The sequence below is a fragment of the Mastomys coucha genome, unplaced genomic scaffold (assembly GCF_008632895.1).
Source record: "Mastomys coucha isolate ucsf_1 unplaced genomic scaffold, UCSF_Mcou_1 pScaffold1, whole genome shotgun sequence".
NCBI classification, from domain to species: Eukaryota; Metazoa; Chordata; class Mammalia; order Rodentia; family Muridae; genus Mastomys; species Mastomys coucha.
This window is the reverse complement of record NW_022196891.1, coordinates 34,811,557-34,827,238: the sequence shown is the minus strand read 5'-3', so window position 1 is coordinate 34,827,238 and position 15,682 is coordinate 34,811,557. Positions and strand designations below refer to the sequence as shown.

Below are 15,682 nucleotides of genomic sequence, written 5' to 3'. Positions count from 1 at the left end.
TCTAAGAGTGTAGCTAAGGAATGTAAAATGTGAGGAATTAAAGCACATCTGGGAAAAATTACTTTTAATGATCTTTAGGAGAAAGAGCCAGGTTAAAACAACCATGAAAGCTAACAGGATCAAATTTTAATTGCTGATTGAGGCATTGTTTGTCTGCACCAATCACACTCTTCCATTGGTCCTTTGAAGTAGTAACAAACAGGTTCACAAGATGTGCTTTGTCAGGGACAAGGCTGTTAAGTGGAAAAACAAACAAGCATAGTTGTGAGTAGTCTCTCTGAATAATGGGAAGCATATTTTAGAATATGACACATTGCATAAGCATATTAAAATGTACTAAGTTATAACTATAGGAGAGAGAGACAGAGAGCGACAGAGACAGAGAGAGACAGAGACAGAGACAGAGAGAAGAGGGAGGGGAGGGGGAGGGAGAGAGGGAGAATATTTAGTTCAGCAAAGAAAGAGGTCATCATGGTAAGACTTGAAATGGAGGTCTTCTCTTATTTTGCAATTCAATTTTCAGGAAAATTCTAGATAGAAGAGCCTATGAATACAGAACATAAATCAGTGGTTACCTTAGGCTGAAGGTGTCAGAATGGAGAGTCAGATGGGTTCAGACTTTCACTTTATAGTGGCAAAATACCATTACATAATGATGGGGTACCACTCTGGAGTCTTTGATTTACCATGTATACCCTAGTAATGCTATTGAAACTTGCACACTTTTTCTGAGTTAAATGTTTCTTTCAATCCTACTTTTGGGAGGTTTTTAGTAACCTGAACTGTGTTAGTTCTCTATTTTCTCCAGGAAAATAAATCAAATAAAATAAAAAATTTGCTCAGTTTTCCTTCTAAAGCCTTCTTTGCTCTGATGGCAACACTCCCTGCTCTGCTTTTGGGAGTGATCAATTCTGTCTAAAGCCAAGAGAAAGAACAATGCACGCTTGGCAAGGGATGCTATTGCATATACATGGGAGCTGTGTAGAGGCCAATGTCTATCTACTCACTGTGATTATTCTGAGCTATCTTTTCTAATGAATATATAGGTTGTCTATTGGAAAGCAACAAAGGAAATATTACCATATTATTTATATTTTAAAAGATGGTAATTCTCAGTGTGAGAATCTATAGAACAGAAAACAAACTAAATAATTAATTATACTTCCCTATGTGGAAAATAGTATTGCTTGCTTGGAAACCAAGAGGATAAATTTTAAAGAACTATGTGGATGGAATTTACTCAGTAATAGACCTCCACCTATAGCTCTCAGTGTCTTAGTTTTATTTTTATTTTTTAACTTTGACTTCATAGCACAGAATGTCCAAGGAGTTTCTACTTTATTTACTCTTTCTTTATCTGCTCATTACTGGTTTACTGGACAGTGCGTGTGAGTCTTAGTCTTTAGTCTTGGAAAACCAAGGTAAAGAGAGTCTGAGGCAAAGGTTTGGAGATACTTACATGAGGAACCTATTGTACAGGTCTTCTTTTTTATATATCTACCTCACTGAGTTTGCTTTGAAAGAAACCTTCTCAGAGAATGCCTTATCTCTTGAGTAGAAAAAAGAAAAAGCAACTGGAAGAGAAGTGACTCATATTCAATTCACCAGCTGGCCAGACCATGGAGTTCCTGAAGACCCTCACCTGCTCCTCAAACTGCGAAGGAGAGTTAATGCTTTTAGCAACTTCTTTAGCGGTCCCATTGTGGTGCACTGCAGGTAAAGACTTTGAGGAGCAAATGGCCTGTCGGCCTGTCCAACCCTTTTGTTGGGCAGTTAGGGACATCCTTATTGGCTAGTGCTCTTTTGTAAACAATCTCCTAAGATGAACTTATATTCATTTCTCAAACAGTTGTCTTATAAATTGACATTTTATAATTGCATGTATTTGTGGGGGCCTAAACTGACATTATGCTTTGTCAATTAAATAGCAAGGGACTGAAAGTAAATATATAAGTAATTCTTAAGATAAAATTGTCCTGTTGCCTTTTCTTGATGGCTGTTCCACTTCTTCCTTGTGAACATGACTCATACATTTCTTCTGTTTTGTTTTGTTTTTTAAATGCAAGTGTGTGTGTGTGTGTGTGTGTGTGTGTGTGTGTGTGTGTATTATGTGTGCCTATGTGGTCATGGTGGTTTTAAAATGGAGGAGAACTTTGTAGAGCTTTATGAATTCAATTCTTTCCTTCCATCTTTAAGTGGAATTCAGGGATCAAATTCATGTCAACAGTCTTGTCATTCAAGCTCCTTCACCCACTGAGACATCTGGTATACCTCACACGTTACTTTTCTGTTTGTTCCCTCAGTGCTGGTGTTGGGCGTACAGGCACCTACATTGGAATCGATGCCATGCTGGAAGGTCTGGAAGCAGAGGGCAAAGTGGATGTCTATGGTTATGTCGTCAAGCTAAGGCGACAGAGGTGTTTGATGGTGCAAGTGGAGGTATAGTATAGTCTTAGTTTATATGAATAGGCTCACTGTTGTTTGAATATTTAAGTCTTCTGGGACAGTAGTGAAGAGCTTAAAAGAAATACGTATTATTTACAGATTCAAATGGTAGAAAAAGATGACATTTTCAATTTCTGAAAGCTAAAATGAGGTAATTCTCATCAGAAGTACTTTGTACTTGTAGAAATGCATAAGTATAAACAAGGTGAACTTGATATTGCTCCCAAACAATGAAGTCATTTGCATGATTGAGCCTGAAGAGAAAGAACGCAGCACTGGTAACTTTTTATAACACTAACAGACAGAATAGAATAGAGGATAAGAGTATCTTTCTTTTTCTTTATTTTTCCAGGCATGGTCGGTCTCACTCAACAGTCCATATGGCCTTAAATTTGCAGCAAAAAATGCTGCCTCAGCCAATCAAGTGCTAGGCTAACGCCATACCTGCAAGAACCTGGCTCTTTGGACTAGAGCACAGAAGTTTAAATACAGGCCCCAAATTATTCATTTTATGCATTGTTGGATTTCTTTAATCTTTCTATACTCTAGATAAACCACCTATAAAATGTAATTAGTGCTGAGATAAAATCAGTATTTGTCTCATATAACAACAACAACAATAAAAAATGGTTAAAACGAAAGTACAAGTTGAAGCACTTAGGCATCTTTGGGGCATGTGTATTTGGTAATTGGAAGAAATAGTTATAATAGAAAATTTCTGTTGGCAACACTCCATGTTTGTCTGTGCAAATGGCTATAGGAACAGGTGCAAGAATGCTCCCTGTATCTTAATAGTTAGAATAACTAAATACTAGAAATCCTTTAAATACCTATCAGTAGGGAGTGAAAAATCACAACAAATTACTTGTGGTGTTGAAGATAACAATTTAGTGTGTGTATGTCTATGTGGTCAGATGCACACTTGGAACTCACAGGGGACTCAATATCAGTAATATGCATGTACTTGTGCACCTGTAGAGAAACAGACACTAGTGCAGATCTTGTCAAGATAGAATAATACTCAGAAAATAATCAAAGTCAAAAGATAGGCCAAACTAAATATGGCAGTTTAAAAGGCTTCATCAAAAATTTATCTTTTTGCCAGACAGTGGTGGCACACGCCTTTAATCCCAGCCGTTGGGAGGCAGGGACAGGTGTATTTCTGAATTCAAGTCCAGCCTGGTCTACAGAGTGAGTTCCAGGACAGCCAGGGCTACACAGAGAAACCCTGTCTCGAAAAAAAAAATGTATATTTTTCCTTAAAAAGAAAAAAAATAGACTCAAATGAGCAAACAAAAACATTTGGTGTTGCTAAATTTTGGTTTGGCATATTAGATATTAGTTCTCTCCATTGGAAAAAATCCCATAAAAACTATATTTGTTCTATAGGATATTTACCTGTTTTTCAAACATACATTGAAATTTATTAGAGCTTTAGATAATATTAATTCCAATTTATGGAAACTCTCTTTGAAAAACCAGTTCTTTTTCTGGGATTATAGTCTAAACTGTAATTTGTTCATAGTCTAGAAATTTGTTTCTTAATTTCCAGAATATTTATATGTTACAGGTATCAGTATTCTTTTATTACACAGCTTATCAGTATGTGAAAATTAATATATGTATATTTTAGTTAAGTGTGACTCTACAGTACATTTTAGTTATGTGTGCTGTTCATTGATTTTTTTGCAGGCACAGTACATTCTGATCCACCAGGCTTTAGTGGAATACAATCAATTTGGGGAAACAGAAGTGAACTTATCTGAGTTACATTCATGTCTACAGAACATGAAGAAAAGAGATCCACCCAGTGACCCCTCTCCTCTGGAGGCTGAGTACCAGGTAGAAATTGTCACAGTAATGTCAATTGGTATTAGTAGTTTTGAAGAATGTGAATTATTTTTTTAGGTTCTTGCTAGTACTTGGCTACAAAGAAGTAGAACGCAGATGAGGAAGCTGACACTCTAACAGCTTTAAAAAAGTCTGTATTTATATCACAGTTATATAAGAGGGTTGCTTAAGTCTTGAGGTCCAAGTCTACAACTAATATTCTTGCTTCTCTAAGCTTATATAAAAAAATGTCAAAATGGTTCCAATAGCCACATAATGGTCTACCACAGGCCTCTCACCTTTAAACGCTGCTCACCTTTAAATAACTAAATGTGGTTTTAGTTTCGAAGGAAATAAGTAGAAGGATTTATGACTGATTATGAAGTTGAACTGGTTGGAGCTGGTAGACAGAATAAAGGATAAGTATTTGTGTCTCCACCTCTTTATTAAGTGATTATTCTGAAAGCCAACTGAGAATGAAGTTTGCAGTGATTTCAATGTGTTGATACAGTCATCTTCATACAACTTCATTGTCAAAAGTGGTGTGAATTTTCCCCTTCTACCTGTAATTTTCAGTTTATTGAGACTTTCAGTTTCATAAGAAATGGAATGTGCTTTTATTTTTATCAGATGCAGGCCACTTGACTGTAAATGATAAAAATGGGGCTGAGCTTGGAGGATAGCAGGCATCATCTAATGATTCTGACTATCACCATCTTCCAAAGAGTTGACATGTAGTGAGTGACTAGTAGATAGATAGAGAACAAGATTGAACTTTAGGGAGCTTTATCATTATTTATTGCCCTTTGGGATGACAAACTGACCATAAACTCACTAAGTCGTATATGAATACTTGGTGTTTAGTGATGGTAGTAACTTAAGGTAAACATTGGTATATATAGTCACTAAAAGAAAGAGGAACCTATTTTTTCAGCTGAGCAGACATTATTAAATTTCTTCTGGGTGTCAAGGACATTTGTAGGCACAAGAGTCAAAGTGCTTTACAAGTGAACATGGGAGAGGTCTGAAAGAGTGTCATCCAGCACTCAGCATCAGTAATATGTAGAGACTGGAGACATTATTTCACTCAAGCACACAGAAAGAGAATGAGAGTAAAAATGCAGAGTGGCTGGTGAATGTGGTGATGAGACATCAGAAAGTGGAAGTAGCTCTTTTACTTTTAAATCTTTTATCTTTCCTTTGGTAATAATATATTGGAAATATTTAATTGACACATAATTGTACATATTTGTTGGGAATAGCAGTAGGTTCCAAAACATGTTTACTGCAGGTGTAACTGTCATTACATTAGTTTACTCTCAATTACCTTTAATTTATGGAGGAATTGTGAAGCAAAGTCATGAGTAGAGAGTTGAGGGAAAACAGGGGACAAGGGCAATATAAATCTCCGTGCTTGAAGAAGGAGACAGTAAGAAATAGTTAATTCAAAGTTAATGAGATGGTTAGAAGTTATTGTATGATCACTTGGTGTTTATGGCCATAAATTGAAAGAATATCATTTGGTAGTTTTGACTGAGATCTCTGGGGATAGAGGTTGTACAAACCTTCATAAGTCTGAAAAGTTTATGTGGAAGAACAGCAAAGGAATTGAGGGCTTTTGCAAATGAATGCTTATAGCAGTGGAGGATGTCATATGAAGGTGTCACATAGAAATCAAGAAAAAGTCATAAGAATAGTACGCTGGAGACTTTTATGAAAACATAAAGTTCTAGGAGAAACTTGCTAGAATAGATGACTAGGAAGAAGGGTAATTTTCAGTTACATAGATGATTCACATCATTAGTTTAGACATGATGTCATGTTTGTAATAAAACAAATGAAGATGGAATGATGAGACTTGCTGGGTGAGAAGTAGAAAGAGTGATCAGAGGAAGTGAGAAGGATATCAAGCTATAGCAGAGCTGCATAGATTATGTCACCATTGTTGGCCTAACTGAGGAGAAGAACATCTGTGGGAAAGAGCCCATTACTATTCAGTCCTAAAATGAATGAGATCCTGAAATTGCTAGGTGACACCTCTGTGTGAATGACACTGAATAATGAGTACTATAATATGAGAGAAAGAAAGAAATGAAATTCATTGGGTTTTGTGAGTAAGAAATTAGTATAAAAGGCTTGGAAGACAGAAGCAAAGAGAAAATGTAATTTTTATTTAAACGATGAGGCTAAGAAAGGTAGGCTTGACAATGATTCAGCTTCTTGGTCATATCAAGTGTTGTCTACTTGGTGGAAAAGAAAAAGATTGCTGGAGAAGAGGATCAGGATGTGGTCTTGCTAAGGAGAGACCATAGACATGGAAAGTTGATAGGAAGATATTTGCTGAGATACCAGAGTGCTGATTTAGCCTTTCCTGTTTATAATAGATAGTGCCCACAAACGACACACCAAAGTCACAATGCCATCAGTTTGAGCAGCTAGGAAGTTTACTAGGCTTCCTTGCAGAATACAGGTAAAGGGCTATTGATAATAGTAAAGACATCTCATATCAGATGGATCTATTCAAAACTCTGCACCATCATAGATAATGACCTCAGGAAAGATGACTCCTCTTTCAGCTAACCTTCCATTTCTTATACATCCCAGAATTACCCAAGACCATGTGTAGTTAGCCTGGGTTCCTACTCTCACCTATTCTACTAGGAGGTGTCAGTAGCCTTGGAACCATGAACCTAGCTATTACTGTCCTGTCCTGTATACTGGTCGCCTCTCTGAGAGGTTTAGATTTGGGAAAGAAGCAGAGATTGAAGAGTAAGTAAATAATTCTCCATATTCTACTGATGGAAGGGGACCCACCAGTGTCACTTAAATATTAGGTTATTTCTACTTGAACTTTGTTTGTTGGGTGGTATCTTACAACATGCTGTGGTATTTTCCATGGGTAGCTGTTTTTCTGTTATTTACATTTTTTATTGTGGTGACCAGGGATCAAGAAAAAGACTACTTACAGTTGAGAAGAATCAAGAGGGAGTGAAGGAGGAAAGGTTAACTTTGACTCATGGCTTGATGGTTTAGTCCATGTGGAGGAGAAAGCACAATGGAAGAGAATGTTTCAGACTTGGATCACAGACCATCTAGCTACCCACTTCTCAAAATGAGGCCATTCTCCTCTCCTTGTAGACTGTTCTCTAGAAAGAACTGATAGCCCCTGCTGTGGGAAGTCAGCGTTGGGTTTTAAGGGTAGAGAAATCCAGCCCAGCCTATATCATTGCAACTGAAAGATCATTAATGGTGCTAAGCAATGCCTACCTCCTTAGACTAAGCCAGGCTGAAAAGCTAGTAGAGAATTTCCTTCCATATTGGAAAACTTGTAAAACTAAGAAGTGTCCTTTGTTTCTTAGGGAACTGAGGGACCTACTTCTTCTTTATGAAAAACCCTACTATTTAGAGTTATTTTGCCTATTAAGCCTAGCTCTCCCATTGCTGGCCTTTTCTGGGTTTAAAGCAAAGGCTCTCAAGCCCCATCATGCTGTTTGCAGTATGATGCTATATTATGTGAATTGCTCTCCCACTTCAAAACGTTGCACCCCATGCCACAGCCTCACCCATCTCTCTCCTCATAAAGCACATTCTGCAGGGTAATTTTTTGTCAACTCCTTCACCAAACAATTCTGCTGTTCTTCTTTATGATTGGACTGTGGCATCAGGAACATGTTTCTGCTGCACATTTTCTTGGCAAATGGTCCATACTTCTGTCACCTTCACTATCCTGAGGTCTCCACTGCATGTTAAGTTTCACCATCATAGCCTCACACTCAGATAACTCCGGAGTTCCATGTAGGGCATCTAACTGTGCTACATATTGACTGGGCTCAGTAGCATTTTGTATCATTATTGTAAAATTCTGTAACATCTACATCCTTGCATCTTTCATTCCTAGAAAGTCAGCATCACATGGATGATGCCTGGTCTCTTTGCCCGCTAGAGACCTAGACTGAACCTCTTGGATCACAACTCCAGTTGTCTCTGCATGTCTCCATGACTGAGGTTTAGAAAACACTTCCCTAGAAAGTCATGCTGATGTACAATGTTATGAAGGCTTCCTTTGTTCATGCATTCTCTCCTCAAATGACAGTTTTTCAAATGAGTTTGAATTCTATACTTTTGCTCTGTCCCTCAACAGATGTAGTCACATCTTTTTGGTGGTATTTTTGTTGAACAAGACCTGGTCACTTAAAACAATTTGCCATTACAGGATGGATAATAATGAAAGTCTTTATTTTGTGGTTTCACCTAATGTAGGAAAAAGCTATGCCATCTTGTTGTCAAGATTCTCTTAATTGAGAAGCAAACTCTGTTAGGTACAAATGTCATTTTTCAATCCCAACTCTCCATGTCAAAGCTACTAAATGTCTGAGTAGTAAAAAGGAAAACTGCAGAGTCAAATTTAAAAACTATGGACTCAGTTATCTTTAATGGACTAAACTAGGAGTTTGACCATGCTCCCATGAGTACGTGGGAACACAAATTGTACTTGGTGTTTTGTTTTTTTTTTCTTTTTGAGGGGAGGGCACATGGGTGGAATGGTGGAAGGGACCTAGAAGGAATAGGAAGCAAGTGTGATCAGGGAGCATTGTATGAAATTGCCAAATAATAAGTTTATTATGTTGGGAAAAATACAAAAAATAAATTTAAAACAAACAATTAAAAAAAAACTGTCACCCATAGGGAGTGATTTTACAGTCATTCGTGATATACTTGTTTAAAAGATATCTCAGGCTACAAAACTTTAGGAAATTCTAGATTTTAAAGGAGGCTTTCTTCTTTGTTTTTCTTAGAGACTTCCTTCATACAGGAGCTGGAGGACACAGCACATTGGAAATCAAGAAGAAAATAAGAAGAAAAATAGGAATTCTAATGTTGTCCCGTGTATGTAGTTGACTTTTATTTCTTGTATCAGATACAGTTAAGCCATTCTTTGGACCTACTTAATATAAGACATGGACTATGAAGCAACCCTTCATTGATAATAGATAAGTTTGTGGGCAGCTGAGTGGTGCATGCCTTTATTCCCAGAACCCGGGAGACAGAGGCAGGAAGATCTTTGTGAGTTTGAGGCCAGCTTGGTCTACAGAGTGAGTTCTGGGACAGCCAGGACTACACAGAAAACTCTGTCTCAAAAGCTAAAAGAAAGAAAGAGGAAGGGTAGAGAAAGAAAGAATTTGGCTATCTAAAATTTAATTTTAGCAGATTATTTAGCACCCAAGTATTTTCAATTAACTTTAAAAGACAGTATTTAGTGTGTCCACCCCTACCCCAGCACAGGCATATTTGAAAAATCAAAAAGCAGAAATAGGTTATAAGAAGATGAAACCTGTGAGTTGGGGAAAAGGAAGACTTAGGCTCCTTCACTAGTTTTATCTTACCTTTGTTATATGTCAGGGTAATCATGACATAGCAGAGATTTTAAAGGGGTTGAGAGCAAGAAAGGTTTGATAAATTGTCACTCACTAAATTTGCCACTTTGAAAATATGAATAATTATTTTGAGTTTTAATTCTATTTAAGAATACTGATAGGATCACACCTGGTGCTGCTTTGATTGCATCCAGCTGTATATACCAAAATTAGCATGAGTAAAATATAAGTCAAGCTAATAAACAAGACAACCAGATAAATCAAAGCAATACAAAGCTGACTTAGTTAATTGCTGCAAAAGTCCTTGTTAATACCGTTAAAAATATGGAACTGATAGTAATATAGTTAAGTACATCATCAACCAGGTTATTAGTCATTTAAAATATTGAGAAACAGGGAATGCTTTAGAACTAGATAAAATTGGGATTAAAAGGGAATTATTCTGAAGAATGTACTTAGTAGAAAATTTTAATTTAATTTTAATTGAGTAACATTAAAAACAAAAGTCTACGCTGTGAAAAATGTTCAGTTATATTAACCAGAACAATGATGGTCCATGGAGAACTAAGGTGTTATAAAACATCAACCGATAAGTTGGAGTATAATGATGCTACTTCTTGGACTTGTGATTTTATTACTATAATCATTTGGAAACTTTCTTCTTTTTTTTTTTTTGGCTTTTATAACTAATTTTAATTACTAAATGCTGAATTTTATCTAGACTGTTATTGTTGTTAGATCAGTTCATTTAATTCTGAATTTTCTCTTAATTTCTATGTGCCTGTCAGTAGGAAATTTGATTCATTTGTATTTTCAATTAAGCCCAAGAAATCGAACATTCCAAGTATATTGTCTATAGGTGAGCTCAGTCCTCCATCCCGAGGACTTCTTTGGTAGGACTTGCTGCTGTTTCTTTGTCCATAGATGACTTTAACCGAGTGCCACTTAAGCATGAACTGGAGTTGAGCAAAGAGAGTGAGCCTGAATCAGACGAGTCTTCAGATGACGACAGTGACTCAGAAGAAACCAGTAAATACATTAATGCATCATTTGTGATGGTAGGTACCCACACCCCAAAATCAGGTTCTGACCCTTTTGAGATGATGGCTGTGTTGTTAGGCCTATCTCTTAGGCAATATTATACATAGATAAGGAGCTCAATAATAATCACATATTCATCGGTTCAAAAGTTTCACCTGGTAATAACATTTTAAACATATCAAACTACCTAAAAAGGTTAAAATTTATTCATTTGATTTAAAACAAGTCAGTGCTATTGCTTGTATTTTATGTTAAACATATTAACACACAAGTTTAAAAAACAAAATTACAATAAATGCAGCTGTTAGAAAATATTAGCTATTCAAATCAGCACACCCAAATTTACATGATGATACAGCAAAACTTTTTCACTCAGATAACTAGGTTAGTTAGATTTGTGGGACTACCCTAGCCCTGATCTTGTTAAACTTGATAGTCAATTGTCAGCATTTTTGAAAGTCTCTCAGAAGAATTTACATCATAATATATTTTTGGGGAAAAACAAAAGAAAAATCCCCCAAACCAAAAAAAAAAAACCCCACAAAAATCTAAATAAGGGATTCAGTAAAGGCTTACAAGCTCAGTTGGACTTATTTCTTCACTAATCTTCCTGCAACTCATACTTTAATGAATATTAGCTTATTTATATTATGTCATATGAAACCCTATAGACACAAGTTAAAATAGATCAATAATGAAAATAATTTTATATGATTACATTAATTCATTTTCACAATTAAAGTAATTACTAGAGAAAATTTTTTTAGAAAAATATTTTGATAGGTAGCATTGCATATTATAACTGTAATTTCATATCATTTAGTAGTGAGAATGAAATATTTTATGAATAGACACTGAATTTGTCTTGGTCTTCAGTATCTTAACTTTGTCTATCAATGGCAATGATACCAAATTGACTATGGTTTTTCTAAAAGTTTAAGAGGGTATTGCTCTTTCTTTGATGGTAGCAGTAACAAATTCCATCTTTGTGATTTTTCAGAGTTACTGGAAACCAGAAATGATGATTGCTGCTCAGGGGCCACTAAAAGAAACTATTGGTGACTTTTGGCAGATGATATTCCAAAGAAAAGTCAAGGTTATTGTGATGTTGACAGAGTTAATGAATGGAGACGAGGTGTGTGCTTTGAAGAACGCTGCTTTAGAAACCCTTAACCATGCAGGGCCATTCTCAGTTCTTGGATTCCTTGTTTATTACTATGTTCTCCATATTTGATTCCTCTGGTACACAATCCACCTTGTTAGTACCCTGGAGATCTTTGGCAGGTTGGCTTCATTGTTGTATGTCTGGGTTCTGACATAATCTCAATTCTTGGGCACATGGAGGGGGGCCTATATGGTGGACAATTATACCTTTTACTTTTCTCCTATATTTGTCTGTGGAAATCCACTTTCCATTCTAGACAAGTATGTACACATACAGAGCCTTGGTATTCTCAACAAGACCATATTCCATGTACCTAAATGACCCTCCTCTGTGCCTCCTAGCTCTGTTCTTCTAGGAAGACAAAATCCTTTGAAATTTTTAGCTGTATCTTCCCTTCTTCATTCCCATGGGATACTATTGCCACAAAATTCTGTAATTGGTGGTAAACTTAAGATGACGTTTTCTTCCTAATTAATCTATGTGACATATGTTTGGTATTTTCCTTAGTACCCTGAGATACCACTAAAAATTTCTAATGGTAGATCATTTGATAGGATTTTAGTTCTGACATATGGTAAGTGAAATCCTCATAAGCATGTACCATGATCCATTACTGTCTCTCTCATCCCCTTTCTCTGTTTCTACTTCTCTCTCCTACAGATCGCCTCTGCTCAGTTCCCCTTTTCTGTCTCTTCTCTGTTTCTGCTTTCATGCCTCTCCCTCTCGAGTTCCATCTCCAGCTTCCTCCCCCTACCTCTTATCAGCAATTATAGGATGCTAGTTTGTAGAGACCTCTGGTTCTCTTACTCTCTAGTCTGACCCTTTACTTTCATTCTGTCTCAGTGTAACTTTTCATAGTGTTGGCCATCAAGATGCTAAGTGAAATCTTGAATCAATGCAAATAAACTGGTTCTCAAGGACCAGTGGGGGAAGAGCGGAGCCCGGATTGTTGGAAGAGTCATGGCTGATGTCAGCTCATTTGGAAGAGGTTGGATAAACAAGGTGTAAAAAGAGACAAATTCCAAAGACCTCCTTCAGAGATGATAAAGCTACCCCTGGATTACTCTGATCATTTCCAAACAGCCATCATGCTGTGATTTTTTTCATTGTATTTTTGAGGTAGATTTTAGATTTTTATAAACGTTTCAATTATTTTAGAATACAATATTTTCTATTTAGTCAAGAATAAGAGGTAGGAAGAGAGAAGGGATTTTGAATGTTTTAAAAAGCAAAGACAACACCCAGGTAAACACATGTAAGCCATGTTGTTTCTTATCTAGGAAATCTGTGCTCAGTACTGGGGGGAGAGAAAGCAGACTTACGGAGACATGGAAGTGGAGTTGAAAGACACAAACAAGTCCTCAGCCTACACTCTCCGAGCATTTGAACTGAGACATTCTAAGGTAGGTAAACATTTAGGAAGCATTTCTGCTTTCAAAATTATGATGTAATTAGCATGCTATTAATCTGATAGCAAATTAATATGAAGTATTGTCTGCATTCAAGACCATTGTGTTTATAATGGTTCTGAATAAAAATTGTAAGACATTTAAATGAAAGCAACAGCAAAAAACAAAAAACAAAACAAAACAAAAAACAATAAAACAAAAAACCCCAGTTATCAAAGTTATGATAGACTGGACGGAAGTTCATTTGCGCTAATGTTCACTTCATCTCGGATTGCAGAGGAAGGAGCCCAGAACTGTGTACCAGTACCAGTGTACCACCTGGAAAGGGGAAGAGCTCCCTGCAGAACCCAGAGAACTGGTGTCTATAATCCAGAACCTCAAACAGAAGCTTCCCAAGAGCCACCCAGAAGGGATGAAGTATCACAAGCATGCATCAGTCCTCGTCCACTGCAGGTTAGGAAGCTGATGGGATGTACTCTAAAGTTGGAAGGCTTCGTCTTCAGTTCTATTGAACTCAGGAGAGCATCCTAATATGTAGATGGTGTGGCCCAGTGAAAATGCCCATGAAGCAATTGAGTCTCATGTTATTTATATGCAGCATGACTATAATAGTAATATAAACAATGAAGATCATAAAGCAATGATTTTATGCTGGTAGATGCTTACTATCATCTTTGTCTCTGATTTGCCCAGCATTAGACCTATAGTGCTATTTGTGGTAAATGAGTGTGTGAAAAACAGAAATATGTATGAATGGGTTGGCTGATGGATTCCGTTGTGGATAGACTTCTGTGCATTGCGTTCCCTCTACTGGATATCATACAACCTGATGGCTGGATGCTTTGCTTCCAGTAGATATACCTTAAGCTACTTATTTGTAAATTTTTTATGAAATTGTGTGTGTGTGTGTGTGTGTGTGTGTACATGTGCGCACATGCACGCATGTGTGCAAACATGTAGTATGTTATGCATCAGGAGGTCAGAGAAGAATTGTCAGAACTCCACCCTTCCTGTCACCCACAGAATCCAAGCATCAACTCTGCTCACTAGACCTGAGCACAGACACCCTTATCTACTGAGCCATCCCAAGTGTTCTTAACTTGAATATGAACTGAAATTTCATTGCTTGGCAGCTTGACTTTAAACCCACTTCTGAGCTGATTCTCTAAAGCCCTCCCACAAATAATACAATTTAATTTCATTAGCCCTTGCTATGGAGACACTTAGGTGTCACCTGTATCAGATATCCACATAAGCTCTTCAGGACATATTGAAAAGGAGGTATAATATGAAAAGTTTACAGAAAAGGAATATTAAAATTTATGACAAATTTTTAAAAAATCCGGTAAATCTGAAGAAATGCTTTTAAAAGATGTGAACATCCTCATTAATGTCACCAAAGATAAAGAAACAAGCCCTCATAGGCATACTTCTTTCCCCAGGATGATTTGTATTTTTAAAGGTGAAATTTACGTGGAAAGAAAACTGAAAAATAGAAGCTTAGGCTTGAACTTATTGCTTAGGTGTAACTGTATTTTCTCTGTGAAGTCTAATGCAGAGCACCCACTCACTACATGAGATTTAAAAGGAAGCCACACGGACTTTTTTCATCCTTACTCTTTTTCCTCCTATGGTTGATAAATCATTCGGATGTCCTTGCTTTAGTGACTAACTCTGTCAAGCATCACTTTCTCACTTATGTAAAGGAGAACACTGTTAAGGAATGGCGAGAAAAGCAGAGCAGGGAGCCATATGGGGCTAATCCTTCGGCACAATCTGTTTCTGGACATATTCTGATGCTTGCTACATCTTAGTTTTCACATCTATCATATCAACTGTGGTGCATTAATCCTAATGATTGAGGACCTGAGGACGTTAGTAAAGATGCATTTAAAAACACAAAGTAATAAATGAAAGAATGTAAAGTCTCATTAAGGCACAGAATCAAGTCATAGTTGTGTCTATGACTGGGAGAAGTCTGTCCCCAAATGCATCCACTGAAACTATTTTGGCCTTTAAGATAATGAGAACAGGACTCATATAATAGATGTGAAATTTAAAACAAGGGTATCCTATCTCACTGTTCAGGCTAATAGCCCCTTCTCTATAAAACAATGAGTTAATTCATTTTCTACTTAAAAAAAAATCCCTTGTTCTTTTGGCAGAGATGGATCCCAGCAGACAGGGTTGTTCTGTGCCTTGTTCAATCTCTTGGAAAGTGCAGAAACAGAAGATGTGGTTGATGTTTTTCAAGTGGTAAAGTCTCTACGCAAAGCACGGCCGGGGGTGGTGTGCAGCTACGTAAGTCTTCCTCGATGTCACTTTCAAGTCCTCTGTGTTTCCATGTGGGCACTTCACCTTCTCCTGTACTCCCATTTCATTCCCTTCCCCTCTCTTCTCTGTTTTTTTTTTTTTTT

The 15,682-nt window shown here is 36.9% G+C and overlaps 1 protein-coding gene across 7 annotated transcripts in view; it reads left to right on the top strand.

The window, feature by feature from the left end:
- The window catches only part of Ptprc (protein tyrosine phosphatase receptor type C), a 104,672-nt gene that overhangs the window by 85,881 nt on the left and 3,109 nt on the right, over nt 1-15,682 (top strand). For all 7 annotated transcript variants that reach the window (XM_031384084.1, XM_031384089.1, XM_031384088.1 and 4 more), the window contains 9 exons: nt 1,559-1,716; nt 2,304-2,439; nt 4,138-4,287; nt 9,072-9,162; nt 10,575-10,708; nt 11,692-11,826; nt 13,137-13,259; nt 13,543-13,718; nt 15,431-15,566. In XM_031384084.1, coding sequence (XP_031239944.1) covers nt 1,559-1,716; nt 2,304-2,439; nt 4,138-4,287; nt 9,072-9,162; nt 10,575-10,708; nt 11,692-11,826; nt 13,137-13,259; nt 13,543-13,718; nt 15,431-15,566 — 1,239 coding nt within the window. The remainder of the gene's footprint in view (nt 1-1,558; nt 1,717-2,303; nt 2,440-4,137; nt 4,288-9,071; nt 9,163-10,574; nt 10,709-11,691; nt 11,827-13,136; nt 13,260-13,542; nt 13,719-15,430; nt 15,567-15,682) is intronic.